The sequence below is a fragment of the Chiloscyllium plagiosum genome, unplaced genomic scaffold (assembly GCF_037043375.1).
Source record: "Chiloscyllium plagiosum isolate Xiang-an unplaced genomic scaffold, Cpla_swu_hap1 HiC_scaffold_14, whole genome shotgun sequence".
NCBI lineage: Eukaryota > Metazoa > Chordata > Chondrichthyes > Orectolobiformes > Hemiscylliidae > Chiloscyllium > Chiloscyllium plagiosum.
This window is the reverse complement of record NW_028270152.1, coordinates 1,081,267-1,096,167: the sequence shown is the minus strand read 5'-3', so window position 1 is coordinate 1,096,167 and position 14,901 is coordinate 1,081,267. Positions and strand designations below refer to the sequence as shown.

The 14,901-nt window shown below is 45.7% G+C and overlaps 1 protein-coding gene and 1 pseudogene across 1 annotated transcript in view; one reads left to right on the top strand and one right to left on the bottom strand.

Moving 5' to 3' along the window:
• qars1 (glutaminyl-tRNA synthetase 1) overlaps positions 1 to 14,901 on the bottom strand; it is a 77,055-nt gene that overhangs the window by 13,546 nt on the left and 48,608 nt on the right. Inside the window, exons 16-17 of the mRNA XM_087994020.1 lie at positions 12,923 to 13,060; positions 2,303 to 2,390 (exon numbers count right to left, since the gene is read on the bottom strand). Coding sequence (XP_087850146.1) covers positions 2,303 to 2,390; positions 12,923 to 13,060 — 226 coding nt within the window. The remainder of the gene's footprint in view (positions 1 to 2,302; positions 2,391 to 12,922; positions 13,061 to 14,901) is intronic.
• LOC148147700 (verrucotoxin subunit beta-like) lies at positions 6,549 to 11,321 on the top strand (annotated as a pseudogene).

Below are 14,901 nucleotides of genomic sequence, written 5' to 3'. Positions count from 1 at the left end.
AAAAGTAGCAAGCCTGAGGATTGGGAGAAGTTTAGAATTCAGCAAAGGAGGACCCGGAGATTGATTAAGAGGGGAGAAATAGAATGAGATTTAACTTCCAAAGTACATAAAAGCAGAGTGTAACAGCTTCTGCAAGTATGTAAAAAGAAAAAGATTAGTGAAGAGAAATATAGGGTCCTTACAGTCTAAAGCAGGTGAATTGATAATGTAGAACAAGAAAATAGCAAATAAACAACTTCTTTAGTTCTATTTTTATAAAAGGCAACAGAGGTAACTTCCAGGAATGCTAGGGAAGCAAGCGTCTATTAGAGAAGGCAATATTAACAGAAACTAGTATTGTTTTCAAAAAAGAAAAGAGTTGAGTAATTATTGGGATTGAAGGTTGCTAAATGCCCAGGGTCTGATAATCTCCACTGCAGGGTGCGAAGAAGAAATGGTGGATGTACTTATCGTTATCTTCTAAAACTTTTATCTTTATAAACTGGAACAGTTCCAGCAGATTGGTGGATAGAAATGTAACCCCAGTGTTAAAAAAAAAGGAGAGAATGTGAACAGAGGCTGATAAATGAGTTAGCCAAGGGAATCCATTATAAAGGGTGTGATAAAAAGGACATTTAGAAGTGACAAATAGGATCAGACAAAGTCAACAGGATTTATGATGACAAACCCACTGGAGATTTTTCTTCTTAAGGTCATAACCAGGAGAATAAATACAGGCAAACTAGTGGGTGTGGTACATTTGGATCCTTAGAAAGCTTTTGATTAAGTCCCATATTGGTTCCTGCGTAGTACCAAAGCACATGGGATTGTTGGTGATATATTGGCACAGATTGAAATTTGGATGTAGGTTTGCTTGCTGAGCTGGAAGATTGAAACTTGAATAGCAGACAGGAATAAATGGGTCATTTTTAGAGGGGAAGGGAGCAGCTGGGGATCATTACCTGAGCCCCAGCTATTCACAATATATATCAATGATTTAGAGGAGGGATTCACATGTAACATTTCCAAGTTTGCTGATGGCACAAAACTGGGCAGGATTGAGTGTGGAGAGGTGGATATTATGAGCCTTCAAGGAGATTTCAGACAAATTGAATGAGTGAGAAAACACATGGCAGATACAGTACAACGTGGCCAAATGTGAATTGTCCACTTTGGTACGAAAAACACAAACGGCAGAGTATTATTTAAATGCTGATAAATTGTGAAATGTTGATGTACAAAGGGACCTGGGTATCCCTGTACACCAGTCACTGAAAGCAAGAACTCAGAAAGCAGTTAGGAAGATAAATTGCCTTAATTGTAATAGAATTCGAGTACAGATTCAAGAATGTCTTGTTGTAGCTGTACAGGGCCTTAGTGAGATTACACCTGGAGTATTATGTGCAGTTTTGGTCTCTTTACCAAAGAAAAGATATACTTACTTGTCGTCATTAGAGGGAGTGCAGTTAGGCCTCACCAGACTGATTCCTGTGATGGAAAATTTGATGTATGATGGCCAACTGGACCTGCATTCCCTGGGGTTTAGAAAAATGATCCCACTGAAATGTATCATAGGGCTGGACAGACTGGATGCAGAGATGATGCTTCCCCTGTCTGGGGAACCAGAAAAAGGGGTCACAGTCTCAGGACACATGCTAGGCCTGAGATGAGTAGCAGTCTCTTTATTTAGAGAGTGGTGAACCTGCTCTATAACAGAAAGCTGTGGAGGTTAAGTCACTGAATAAATTTAGGAAAGAAAATGTGTGGGACACCATTAAGAAAGAGGATCAATCCTGATCATAGCAAATCGTACAGCGGGCTCAACAGATGAATGGCCTACACCTGCTCCTATTTTCTTCAGGCCAAATCACCTCAATCTGGGGGCTAGAAATCAATTAGAAGAATATCCCAAGGCAAAATGAACAGACCCTACCACTGTTGCTGACAATGGCAATTCCAAATTGTGCCTGACAGCAGTCTGAGCTAGAGTCGAAAAGTGTGGCACTGGAAAAGCACAGCAGATCAAGCAGCATCCATGGGGGAGGACAGTCAACGTTTCGGGCATAAGCCCTTCACCAGGAATGACATTCCTGATGAAGAGCTTATGCCCGAACCACTGACTCACCTGCTCATCGAATACTGCCAGTCTGCTGTGCTTTTTCAGCACCACACTTTGACGTTGACTCTCCAACATCTGCATTCCTCACTTTTCCTCAGCCTGAGTTTCTCGATCATGCAGCCTCCAGTGCATTCAAACAGCAGTGGTAACTCAAGTTGTAAACAGGTAAGCAGGGCAGGTATCTAATAACATCGAACACCTCACCTTCGCACAGAAATTGTTGATTGCCTCTGGAGGGAAGCCTCTCCTACGCAGTGCGGTCAGTGTAAACAATCGGGGATCATCCCAGTCCCTGCAGGAGACAAGAAACAAACAGGAACAGCTGTAAAGGGACAGCAGCACTTCCAGCTTCTCCTTTACTCAATAGTTTTTTGGTTTATTTATCAGATGGGAGTTGCTGACTAGGCCTGAGTTTATTGTCCAGTCCCATATGACAATATGATGGTGAGCCACCTTTTTAAACTGCTTCAGCTCTGTGTGGCGTGGGTACACAAGCAATTGTCATTTGCCACTATGTATTGTTGAAAGAAAAAAAATATTTTGTCAAATTTTTCACACTACACTTAGAGTCATCAAGATACACAGCACAGAAACAAACCCTTCTGTCCAACTCATCCATGCCGACCAGATATCCTAGTGGCACAGTAGCTAGCACTGCTGTCTCACAGCGCCAGGGACCTGGGTTCAATTCTAACCTTGGGCAACTGTCTGTGTGGAGTTTGCACATTCTCCCCGTATTTGAGTGGGTTTCCTCTAAGTGCTCCAATTTCCTCTCACAATCCAAAGATGGGCAGGTTAGGTGAATTGGTCATGCTAAACTGCCCAGTGTTCAAGGTTGTGTAGGTTAGGTGCATTAGTCAGGAGTAAATGTAGGGGAATGGGTCTGGGTGGGTTAGTCTTCAGAGGGTCAACGTGGACTTGTTGGGCCAAATGGCCTGTTTCCACACTGTAAGGATTCTATGATCCTAGGCAGATTTAGTCTCACCTGCCAGCATTTGGCCCATATCCCTCCAAACTCTTCCTATTCATGTACCCATCCAGATGCCTTTTAAATGCTGTAATTATACCAGCCTCCACCACTTCCTCTGGCAGCTCATTCCACTCTCTACGTGAAGAGGTTGCCCCTTCGATCCCAATTATATCTTTCCCCTCTCACCTGAAACCTATGCCATCTATTTTGGACGCCCTCACACTGGAGAAAGTGTGGAGAAAGCCTATTTATCCTATCCATGCCCCTCATGATTTTGTAAACCTCTATAAGGTCACCCCTCATCCTCCAACGCTCCAGGGAAAACAGCTCCAGCCTGTTCAGCCTCTCCTTATAGCTCAAATCCTCCAACCCCGGCAACATCCTTGTAAATCTTTTCTGAACCCTTTCAAGTTTCACAACATCTTTCTGATAGGAAGGAGACCAGAATTGCACGCAATATTCCAACAGTGGCCTAACCAATGTCCTGTTCAGTTGCAACATGACCTCCCAATTCCTGTACTCAATACTCTGACCAATAAAAGCAAGCAAGACAAACACCAGCTTTACAACACAACTAAATCTGAAATTCTTGTGATGGGGAACACAAAGTGAGTGGTGAACATTTAATGGATTTTCTCTTTAATTGAGAATAGCTGGAGGGAGACTATCTGGAGAGAAGCTGCAGATTAGAGTGAGGCCAGAGATTTGAATGAATGGGCACAGAGAGTTGGAATGGGAGTGGAGAAGTAAAGTGGAATTAATGTCCAACCAGAGATTTCTAAGAAGCTAGAACTTGGAACGAGACAGAAGATTCTAAAGGTGTGGTTAGTACTGCAGCCTCACAGCGCCAGCGCCCCAGGTTCAATTCCAGCCTTGGGTGACTATGTGGAGTTTGCACATTGTCCCAGTGTCTGTGTGGGTTTCTTCTGGGTGCTCTGGTTTCCTCCCACAGTACAAAGATGTGCAGGTCAGGTGAATTGGCCATGCTAAATTGCCCGTAGTGTTAGGTGTATCAATCAGAGGGAAATGGGACCGGGTGGGTTACTCTTCGGAGGGTCGGTGTGGACTTGTTGGACTGAAGGGCCTGTTTCTACACTGTAGGGAATCTAAACCTAATCAAATGAGTGTCAGAAATGGATTTTTTTTTAAAATCAGGAACTGACAGCTCGAGTTAATTTTGCAATACAATGACAGAATCCCTAAAGTGTGGAAGCTTTATATTCGGTTCATCGAGTCCACACCGACCCTCTGAAGAGCAACCCACCCAGACCCACCCCCACAGCCTATCCCTGTAACGCTGTGGCTGACTCACTTAGGCTGCACATCCTGAGACAGTACGGTAATTAACATGGCCAAACTGTGGGAGGGAACCAGAGCACTGGGGCAAGTCTACTCAGTCACGGGTAGAATGTGAAAACTCCACACAAAGTTGCCAGAGGCTGGAATCAAACTTGGGTCTCTAGTGCTGTGAGCCACCGTGCCACTCAAAAAGAGAGGATGGTCAGGAGAGACAGCGCATGCGAGACAGAGTGAGAGAGGCACGCTCTCTCTCTCTCTGTGCGAGAGAGTGAGTATAAAACAATAGGAGTTGAGATCGCAGAGAGCTGGGAGCTGAAAATTTCTGCTGCTTCATTGAATGAAAATTAATCGGAGCCAAGAGCCAGGACAAAGATTTAACAAGAGCTGGTGTTAAGAGTCAAAGCATAAGTTTGTTTGCAAAGAAAATGGAATAGTGACATTTTGTAATCTGTCCTGATCTTTTTAAACTAAAAGTGAACTATCAACACATCATGCACTCACGTCTATCTGTTCCTGTAGCTCGCCAATATTATCTTCCATATTTTGCACATTTAAAGCAGATTAACACACCTTATTTATACATTTAAAATATTACCTCACTCTGAACACTAAAAATTTTCTTGTTCTAATGCCATGTGACTTTTTTTGCACCAAATACAATACCCTGTATACTTCTTGTCATGCTGCCAATTTAGTTCAAATTATTTCCAATAATACTAGCAAACTGTGAGGGCATTGTTCTTGGTTCTATAAAGCTGCTACACTTCCCCATCGCAAGAACATCAGAACCTCCCCAGAACTATAAGTCCCAGCAATATGCATCCTCCGTCCAGAACCTGTCCTCTAGCAACACACTGTCTTTCCAGAAATAATACACCGATCCTGTTCAATCAAAGCAAAATACTGTAGATGCTGCAAGTATGAAACAGACACAGAAAATAGTGCAGAAACTCAGCAGGTCTTGCAGCATCTGTGGAGGGAGGAACATTTTTCATTGAATCTGTTGTAAAGTAGTTGAAACTTGAAATCCCACATATTTACAAAGGAAATATTTACCAGAGGGGTGGGGGCGTGGTGGTGGTGCGTGTGTACACTTATGGAGAGAGACAGACAGTGATAGGGAGGAGAGAGCAAGACTGCGAGCGAGTCAAAAACAAAAACACAAAGCAGAGGTGTGTATGTGATTCCCGCTCAGGCACATGGATTACACTGCTCACTAGTCATCTGATGAAGGAGCAGCGCTCCAAAAGCTAGTGCTTCCAAATAAACTTGTTGGACTATAACCTGGAGTTGTGTGATTTCTAACTTTGCTCGCCCATTGTGTAAGTGAGAGACTGGACGCGGGGGTGGCTGAGCTCCGGACGCGGGGGTGGCTGAGCTCCGGACGCGGGGGTGGCTGAGCTCCGGACGCGGGGGTGGCTGAGCTCCGGACGCGGGGGTGGCTGAGCTCCGGACGCGGGGGTGGCTGAGCTCCGGACGCGGGGGTGGCTGAGCTCCGGACGCGGGGGTGGCTGAGCTCCGGACGCGGGGGTGGCTGAGCTCCGGACGCGGGGGTGGCTGAGCTCCGGACGCGGGGGTGGCTGAGCTCCGGACGCGGGGGTGGCTGAGCTCCGGACGCGGGGGTGGCTGAGCTCCGGACGCGGGGGTGGCTGAGCGCCGGACGCGGGGGTGGCTGAGCTCCGGACGCGGGGGTGGCTGAGCTCCGGACGCGGGGGTGGCTGAGCTCCGGACGCGGGGGTGGCTGAGCTCCGGACGCGGGGGTGGCTGAGCTCCGGACGCGGGGGTGGCTGAGCTCCGGACGCGGGGGTGGCTGAGCTCCGGACGCGGGGGTGGCTGAGCTCCGGACGCGGGGGGGGGCTGAGCTCCGGACGCGGGGGTGGCTGAGCTCCGGACGCGGGGGTGGCTGAGCTCCGGACGCGGGGGTGGCTGAGCTCCGGACGCGGGGGGGGGCTGAGCTCCGGACGCGGGGGTGGCTGAGCTCCGGACGCGGGGGTGGCTGAACTCCGGACGCGGGGGTGGCTGAGCTCCGGACGTGGGGGTGGCTGAGCTCTGCTTCTGTAAATACAACCTTCTTTCATTGCTGCCCCTCAGGCAGTTCAGGGGACACTCAGTCCAGTCCATCAGACAGTGCAGGAGTCCGTCTGTTATTCTTTAACCATCTCTCGGACTCGCGGACTCTATTTTGTCATTGTAGGAGTCACCTTATGGGACTTGGATGACCTCTTGAAGAACCTTGATGTCCAACACTAATTTCAACATCATTTGTTCAGACTCCATTGAGGAGAAAGCGAGCCACTTGAATGTCGAAGCCTCGCTCAAGACCAGTACTCTGGAGGAACTGGTACGGGGGGGGCGGGGGGCGGGGGGCAGCTCTGCTAAATATCTGAGGGACAGCAAGTCATTAAGCACTAAGCCCAAGTCACCCTGAACTACCGAGCAACAACCTACTTTAAGTAGCTGACCATGAATCCTAGCAGGTAGGATTAATGAAAACTCTTAAGTTATTCTACACTTGAAAGGAACAGGAGGATGGCCAGAGGGAGGGTCAGGCCGATCAGGGATCTCATGCAGGAATGACCAGCCAATTTTCCTGCTCCTCCGATGCTGCCCGACCTGCTATGCCTTCCCAGCATCACTAATCTTGACTCAGATCAGGGATAGTGGAGGGAACGTGTGCCTGGAGTTGGAGGTGGTAGCGGAGGTCATTAATGAATACTTTGCATCAGTATTCACTGAGAAGGAGCTTGATGTTTGGGAGGACAGTGCAGAACAGGCCGATGTCTAGAACAGGCCGATGTCTAGAACAGGCCGATGTCTAGAACAGGCCGATGTCTAGAACAGGCCGATGTCTAGAACAGGCCGATGTCTAGAACAGGCCGATGTCTAGAACAGGCCGATGTTGAGGTGGAGGATTTGCTGCAAATTTTGAAAAAACATAAGGTGGGATAAGTCCCCTCAGCCAGATGGAATATACCCAAGGTTCCTACAGGAAGCGAGGGAAGAGATTGCTGCACCTTTGGTGATGATCTTTGCATCTTCACTATCCACTGGGGTAGTGCCAGATGATTGGAGGGTGGCAAATGTTATTCCCTTGTTCAAGAAAGGGAATAGGGATAACCTGGGAACTACACACCGATCAGTCTTACGCCTGTGGTGGGCAAATTATTGGACAGGATTTTGAGAGACACGATTTATGATTACTTGGAAAAACATTGCTTGATTAGAGATAGTTAGCATAGTTTTGTGAGGGGCAGGTCATGCCTCACAAACCTTATTGAATTCTTTGAGGATGTGACAAAACACATTGATGAAGGTAGAGCAGTGGATGTGGTGGACATGGATTTTAGCAAGGCATTTGATAAGGTTCCCCATGATGGGCTCATTCAAAAAGTGAGGAGGCATGGGATACAGAGAAATCTGGCTGTCTGGGTACAGAATTGGGCAGAAGTGGGTACTGCAGATGCTGGAGATTAGACTCGAGATTAGTGTGGCCCTCGAAAAACCCTGGATTCCTGAAGAAGGGCTTATGCCCGAAACGTCGATTCTCCTGTTCCCTGGATGCTGCCTGACCTGCTTCGCTTTTCCAGCAACACATTTTCAGCTCTGATCTCCAGCATCTGCAGACCTCACTTTCACCTGGAAAAGCACAGCAAGTCAGGCAGCATCAGAGGAGCATGAAAATCGATGTTTCGAGCAAAAGCCCTTCATCCCTGCTGTGTTTTTTCAGCACCACTAATCTGTATACAGAATTGGCTAGAAGACAGAGGTGGTGGCAGATGGAAAGTATTAACCCCGGAGCTTGGTGACCAGTGGTGTTCCGCAGGAATCAATTCTGGGCCCTCTGCTCTTTGTGCCTTTTATCAATTACTTGGATGAGGAAGTGAAAGGGTGGGTTAGTAAGTTTGCTGCTGACACAAAGGTTGGTGGATAGTGTGGAGGGCTGATGTAGGTTGCAACAGGACATTGAAAGGATGCAGAACTGGGCTGAGAAGTAGCAGATGGAGTTCAACCTGGAAAAGTGTGAAGTGATTCACTTTGCAAGGTCAAATTTGAATGCAGATTACAGGGTTAAAGGCAAGATTCTTGGCTGTGTGGAGGAACAGAGGGATCTTGGGGTCCATGTCGTTAGATCCCTCAAAATTGCCAACCAAGTTGATAGGGTTAAGGGAATGGTGTGTTGGCTTTCATTAGCAAGGGGATTGAGTCTAAGAGCTGCAAGGTTTTGCTACAGCTCTATAAAACCCTGGTTAGACCATACTTGGAATATTGTGTTCAGTTCTAGTGACCTCATTATAGGAAAGATGCGGAAGCTTTCGAGAGGGTGCAGAGGAGATTTACCAGGATGCTGCCTGCATTGGAGAGCATGTCTTATCAAGAAAGGTTGAGGGAGCTAGGGCTTTTCTCATTGGAGCGAAGGAGGATAAGAGGTGATTTGATAGGGGTATACAAGATGATGACAGGCATAGATAAGAGTGGATAGCTAGAGACATTTTCCCCATGACGGAAATGGCTATCACAAAGGGACCTAATTTTAAGGTGATTAGAAAAAGGGGCGATGTCAGAGGTAGGTTCTTTACACAGAGAGTGGTGGGTGTGTGGAATGCACTGTCAGAAGTGGTAGTAGAGTCAGATATGGGTGTAGCTTTGCTCGCTGAGCTGTAGGTTTGATATCCAGACGTTTCATTACCTGGTTAGGTAACATCATCAGTGGCGACCTCCAAGTGAAGCGAAGCTGTTGTCTCCTGCTTTCTATTGATACGTTTGTCCTGGATGGAGTTCCTGGAGTTTGTGGTGATGTCATTTCCTGTTTGTTTTCTGAGGGGTTGATAGATGGTATCTAGATCTATATGTTTGTTTATGGCGTTGTGGTTGGAGTGCCAGGCCTCTAGGAATTCTCTGGCATGTCTTTGCTTAGCCTGTCCCAGGATAGATGTGTTGTCCCAGTCGAATTGGTGGTTTTTTTCATCCGTGTGTAGGGCTACGAGGGAGAGAGGGTTGTGTCTTTTTGTGGCTAGCTGGTGTTCGTGTATCCTGGTGGCTAACTTTCTTCCTGTTTGTCCTACGTAGTGTTTGTGGCAGTCCTTGCATGGAATTTTGTAGATGACACTGGTTTTGTCCATGGGTTGGACTGGGTCTTTTAAGTTTGTTAGTTTTTGTTTGAGAGTGTTAGTGGGTTTGTGTGCTACTAGGATTCCGAGGGGTCTTAGTAGTCTGGCTGTCATTTCTGAAACTTCTTTGATGTATGGTAAGGTGGTTAGGGTTTCTGGCTGTGTTTGGTCTGCCACTCCAACCACAACACCATAAACAAACACATAGATCTAGATACCATCTATCAATCCCTCAGATAACCAACAGGAAATGACATCACCACAAACCCCATCCAGGACAAACATATAAATAGAAAGCAGGAGACAACTGCTTCGCTTCACTTGGAAGTCGCCACTGATGATGTTACCGAGCCAGGTAATGAAATGTCTGGATATCAAACCTACAGCTCAGCGAACAAAGCTACACCCTGAACCTCAAACTGAGCTACAAACCTTCACAAACCTTGCAAAAAAAAAAGTCAGATACATTAGGAACATTTAAGCGACTCTTGGATAGGCACATGGAAGATATACAATGAAGGAAATGTAGGGGAGTTTGATCTTAGAGTAGGATGAAAGGTCGGCACAACATTGTGGGCTGAAGAACTTGCACTGTGCTTTACTGTTCTGAGAGTCAGTTGGGGCCGAAGAATATTGCCTATCCTTCTGTCTTCGGTCAATGCTCAGTGACTCATGTCATCACTGCTGTGTTATATGGTGCTCAGAATTTGCAGATGCCTGTGTTGGACTGGGGAGGACAAAGTTAAAAATCACACAATGCCAGGTTTTAGTCCAATAGGTTTAATTGGAAGCACTAGCAGCTACCTGATGAAGAAGCAGCGCTCCGAAAGCTAGGGTTTCCGATTAAACCTGTTGGACTATAACCTGGTGTTGTGAGATTTTTAACTATATGGTGCTCAGGCATTCTTTGTGTTTGACCAAGAATTTCCCTCCAATGACAACAAGCAGGAGATAGAAGGCAACCTGCGGGTGACGATTAAAGAGACCCCATTCCCAAGTATCGAGGGAAAGGGTTCCTTGCAACTCTCAGATGATGAAAAGAAAATTGGCAAGAATTTCAACTGCACATTTCATGAGATTTCTTGCTCAGCAGGAACCCAGTGAGCTACCAGATGCCCTGAACATTTATTCGACACTCCAAATGACTGGGCGATGATGTACCCCTCAGTGTGTGGTTGTGTCCTCTGAACAGGCTGGATTCAAAAGCTACCCAGATTATGTGTGAGATTAGTATTGGACTGGTCAATTGGTGCCAGCTACTCTTAGACCAGCTTCATGTCAGAGATGAGATGTAATGATCTTATGAAAACTGTAGCTGCCAGAAAATCCCCCCAAATTAAAAGTTATAATCCATATGCTCAAGAGCGTGTGTCCAGAATACCAAACCATCTATAGGAAAGATCTGGGGAAAGTGCTGACACCTATCTGGGAAACAGGAGAAGAGGAAAGTCTTCTAGTTGATATCTTGCAACAGAGAGAATGATCACCATTCAGCAACAAGTCACTGACAGCTTGGATGAAGAAGAGGGAGATGATGATACAAAGTGTGGTTATTGTGACCATGAGCCAACTGAACAAGTACTTGATGGATCAAGTGATTGAACATGTTGTCTGCTTCACCTTCACTTCATTGTGGGAAGAAGACAGCTATTTACAGGAACTATCCAACTACTTCAAGACCACTCAATCTTCAACAGAATCTGGCTATACATCACAAATTAAAACAAGTCAACTAAGTGAAGATTGGTTCTCTATAGGATCAGTCTCTTAGCAAATGAGGAAACAGGAGAAGATTTTTCTGCAATTCACCCAGTCTAACACATATTTTGTGAAAACAACAGACTAACAGCTGCTGCAAATTTGCAACTGCTTCAGTAGATGACAAAAGTATTACAAGACAAAGTCAGAATTACTGGAGTGAAGGGAAAACAATATGCAGAATACTTTCCTGATAAATGCAATGCAAAACACATCAATAAAATGCATCTTTTTCCAACAGTATTCAAGGATTCTCAGTACTATCAGAGTGGTATGTAAAGACGTCAGGAGGAAGTAGTCTTGGCAAATCCTAAACTGAACATTGGTAAATATTTATTGTTGATTAAATATCACTTGATAGAATCAGAAGATGGTTGGATTTCAGACACTAACCCAAGGAACTCCTGCAGTGATGTCTTGGGATTTAAACTGATGTCACATTAATCCGTGGGTCTGGATTTGTCTTGTAATCTTACCACAGTACTCGTCTCATCACAACTTTCACTGTGATCATATTAACACTATGTTACCATATCTTTATCTGCGACTTAAATCTACAGTGACTAAAGTGGTATTATCACTAATGCGAGGTGCTGCATTTTGGGAAAGCAAATCTTAGCAGGACCTATACACTTTAATGGCAAGGTCCTAGGGAGTGTTGCTGAACAAAGAGACCTTGGAGTGAAGGTTCATAGCTCCTTGAAAGTCGAGTCGCAGGTAGATAGGATAGTGAAGGCGGCATTTGGTACGCTTTCCTTTATTGGTCAGAGTATTGAGTACAGGAGTTGGGAGGTCATGCTGCGACTGTACAGGACATTGGTTAGGCCACTGTTGGAATATTGTGTGAAATTCTGATCTCCTTCCTATTGGAAAGATGTTGTGAAACTTGAAAAGGTTCAGAAAAGATTTACAAGGACGTTGCTAGGGTTGGAGGATTTGAGCTATAGGGAGAAGCTGAACAGGCTGGGGCTGTTTTACCTGGAGCGTTGGAGGCTGAGGGGTGACCTTATAGAGGTTTACAAAATTATGAGTGGCATGGATAGGGTAAACAGGCAAAGTCTTTCCCCTGGGGTCAGGGAGTCCAGAAATAGAGGGCATAGGTGTAGGGTGAGAGGGGAAAGATATAAAAGACACCAAAGGGGCAACACTTTCACACAGAGGGTGGTACGTGTATGGAATGAGCTGCCACAGGAAGTGGTGGAGGTTGGTACAATTGCAACATTTAAGAGGCATTTGGATGGGTATATGAATAGGAAGGGTTTGGAGGGATATGGGCTGGGTGCTGGCAGGTGGGACAAGATCGGCTTGGGGTATCTAGTCTGCATGGACAGGTTGGACCGAAGGGTCTGTTTCCATGCTGTACATCTCTGACTCTAATTAATCTAGAGATCTTATTTTTTGGGAAAAAAAAGGAAAAGTCTGATTGACTAATGTCCCTGAAGGAAGGAACTCTGCTGTACTTACCCGGTTTGACCTACATAAGCCTCCACACCCACAGCAATGTGGTTGATTCTTAACTGCTCTCTGGGCAATTAGGGACCGGCGATAAATGCTGGCCCAAACAACAATGCGCACATGAATGGGAAAAAGCACCACTCCCTGCAATTCGAATTGCAGCCAGTGCCCAGTACAATGTTTCGGTGTTACATTCTCAACCACAAATCGAATAGGATAAATACAATCTGTTACCTTACGATACCAGTCTCTACCAGCTTGATAATCTTTCTTTTTGATACGACTGTATAGTGCAGATTCAACCGTCCGTATTCCCACTGTACAGGACAGTACAGGTCCAGAGCATTACACAGCCAGTAGTAGGAAGACCGTCTGCAGAGAACACATTGGGTAAAGTCAGCACCTCAAACACAGTCTCCCACACAATTTCCCTTCCCTATTAGGATATCAGTTCACTGTACAAGGGACCAGTTCCTTCAGAACTGAGAAGGCATCAAACCAATGCTATCCTGATCAGACAATTTTGAATACAACAGCAAATGTTACTTTAAAAAGTCCTTTCTGAACAATTTTAAAAGCCTGGCCCTTGCCGCACAACTCTTCCTTGATTGCGAGGAATGAGATGTTGTCTGATTAATTGCTCCTATCTAAAAACTGTGGACATTCATTGCAGTGGATTAAACAGTACAATGACTTTGAATCCAAGCTGTATGACAACATTAACATGGGATGTGAGTATTGCTGACTGGGCAGCATTTATTGCCTGTCCCTAGTTGCCCTCGAGAAGGTGGTGGTGAGCTGCTTTCTGGAGTCCACGTGCTGTGGATTGATCCACAATGCCATAACGAAGGGAATTCCAGGATTTTTTGACCCAGTGACAGTGACACTATTTCCATGCCAGAATGGTGAGTGGCTTGGAGGGAAACTTGCAGGGGTTGTGTTCCCACATATCTACTGTCCTTGTGTTCAACATTAAAGTGCTGTCTGAAGATCTTTGGTGAATTTCTGCAGTGCATACTGTAGATGGTAGACAGTGCTGTTACGGAGGGTGGGTGGAGGAAGGAATGGATGCTTATGGAGGTGGTGCCAATCAAGTGGGTTGCTTTACCCTGGATGGTGTCAGGCTACTTGACTGCTCTTGGAGCTGCACCCATCAGCCAAGTGAAGAATACTCCATCACACCCTGACTTGTGCCTTGTAGATGGTGGACAAGCTCTGGAAAGTCAGGAAATGAGTCAGTTGCCAGTTTTCCTATCCTCTAAACAGATTTTGTAGCCACAGTATTCATATGGCTAGTCCAGTTGGGTTTCTGGTCAATGGTAACCTCAGGGTGTTGACAGTGGGGGATTCAGTGATGGTAAGACCGTTGAATGTCAAGGGGCAGTGGTGAGATCATCTGTCATTGGAGATGATCGTTGCCTGGCATTTGTGTAGCACAAAAGTTATTTGACATTTGTTCAAATGCAACAAGACTTGGAGAACATCTAAGCCTGGGCTGACATGAATAGATTCAGTGGATGTAGGTTTGCTTGTTGAGCTGGAAGGTTCATTTCCAGACATTTTGTCACCCTACTAGGTAACATCTTCACTGGGCCTATGGGCAAAGCACTGCTGATGATTCCTACTTTCTATTTATTTTTAGGTTATTTAGGTCGGTGATGTCATTTCCGGTTTTTTTTCTCAGGGGGTGGTAGATGGGAGTCTAATTTGATGTGTTTGTTGATAGAGTTCCAGTTGGAATGCCAAGCTTCTAGGAATTCTTGTGTGGGTCTCTGTTTGGCTTGTCCTAGGATGGATGTGTTGTCCCAGTCGAAGTGGTGTCCTTCCTCATCCGTATGTGAGGATACTAGTGAGAGAGGGTCATGTCATTTTGTGGCTAGTTGGTGTTTATGTATCCTGGTGGCTAGTTTTCTGCCTGTTTGTCCAATGTATTGTTTGTTACAGTTCTTGCACAGTATTTTGTAAATGACATTAGTTTTGCTAATTGTCTGTATAGGGTCTTTCAAGTTCATTAGCTATTGTTTTAGTGTGTTGGTGGGCTGCCATGATGCCAAGGGGTCTGAGTAGTCTGACAGTCATTTGAGATGTTTTTGATGTAGGGGAGAGTGGCGAAGGTTCCTGGATGGGTTTTGTCTGCTTGTTTGGGTTTGTGGCTGAGATATCGGCGGACTGTGTCACTGGGTACCTATTCTTTTTGAATACATGGTATAGGT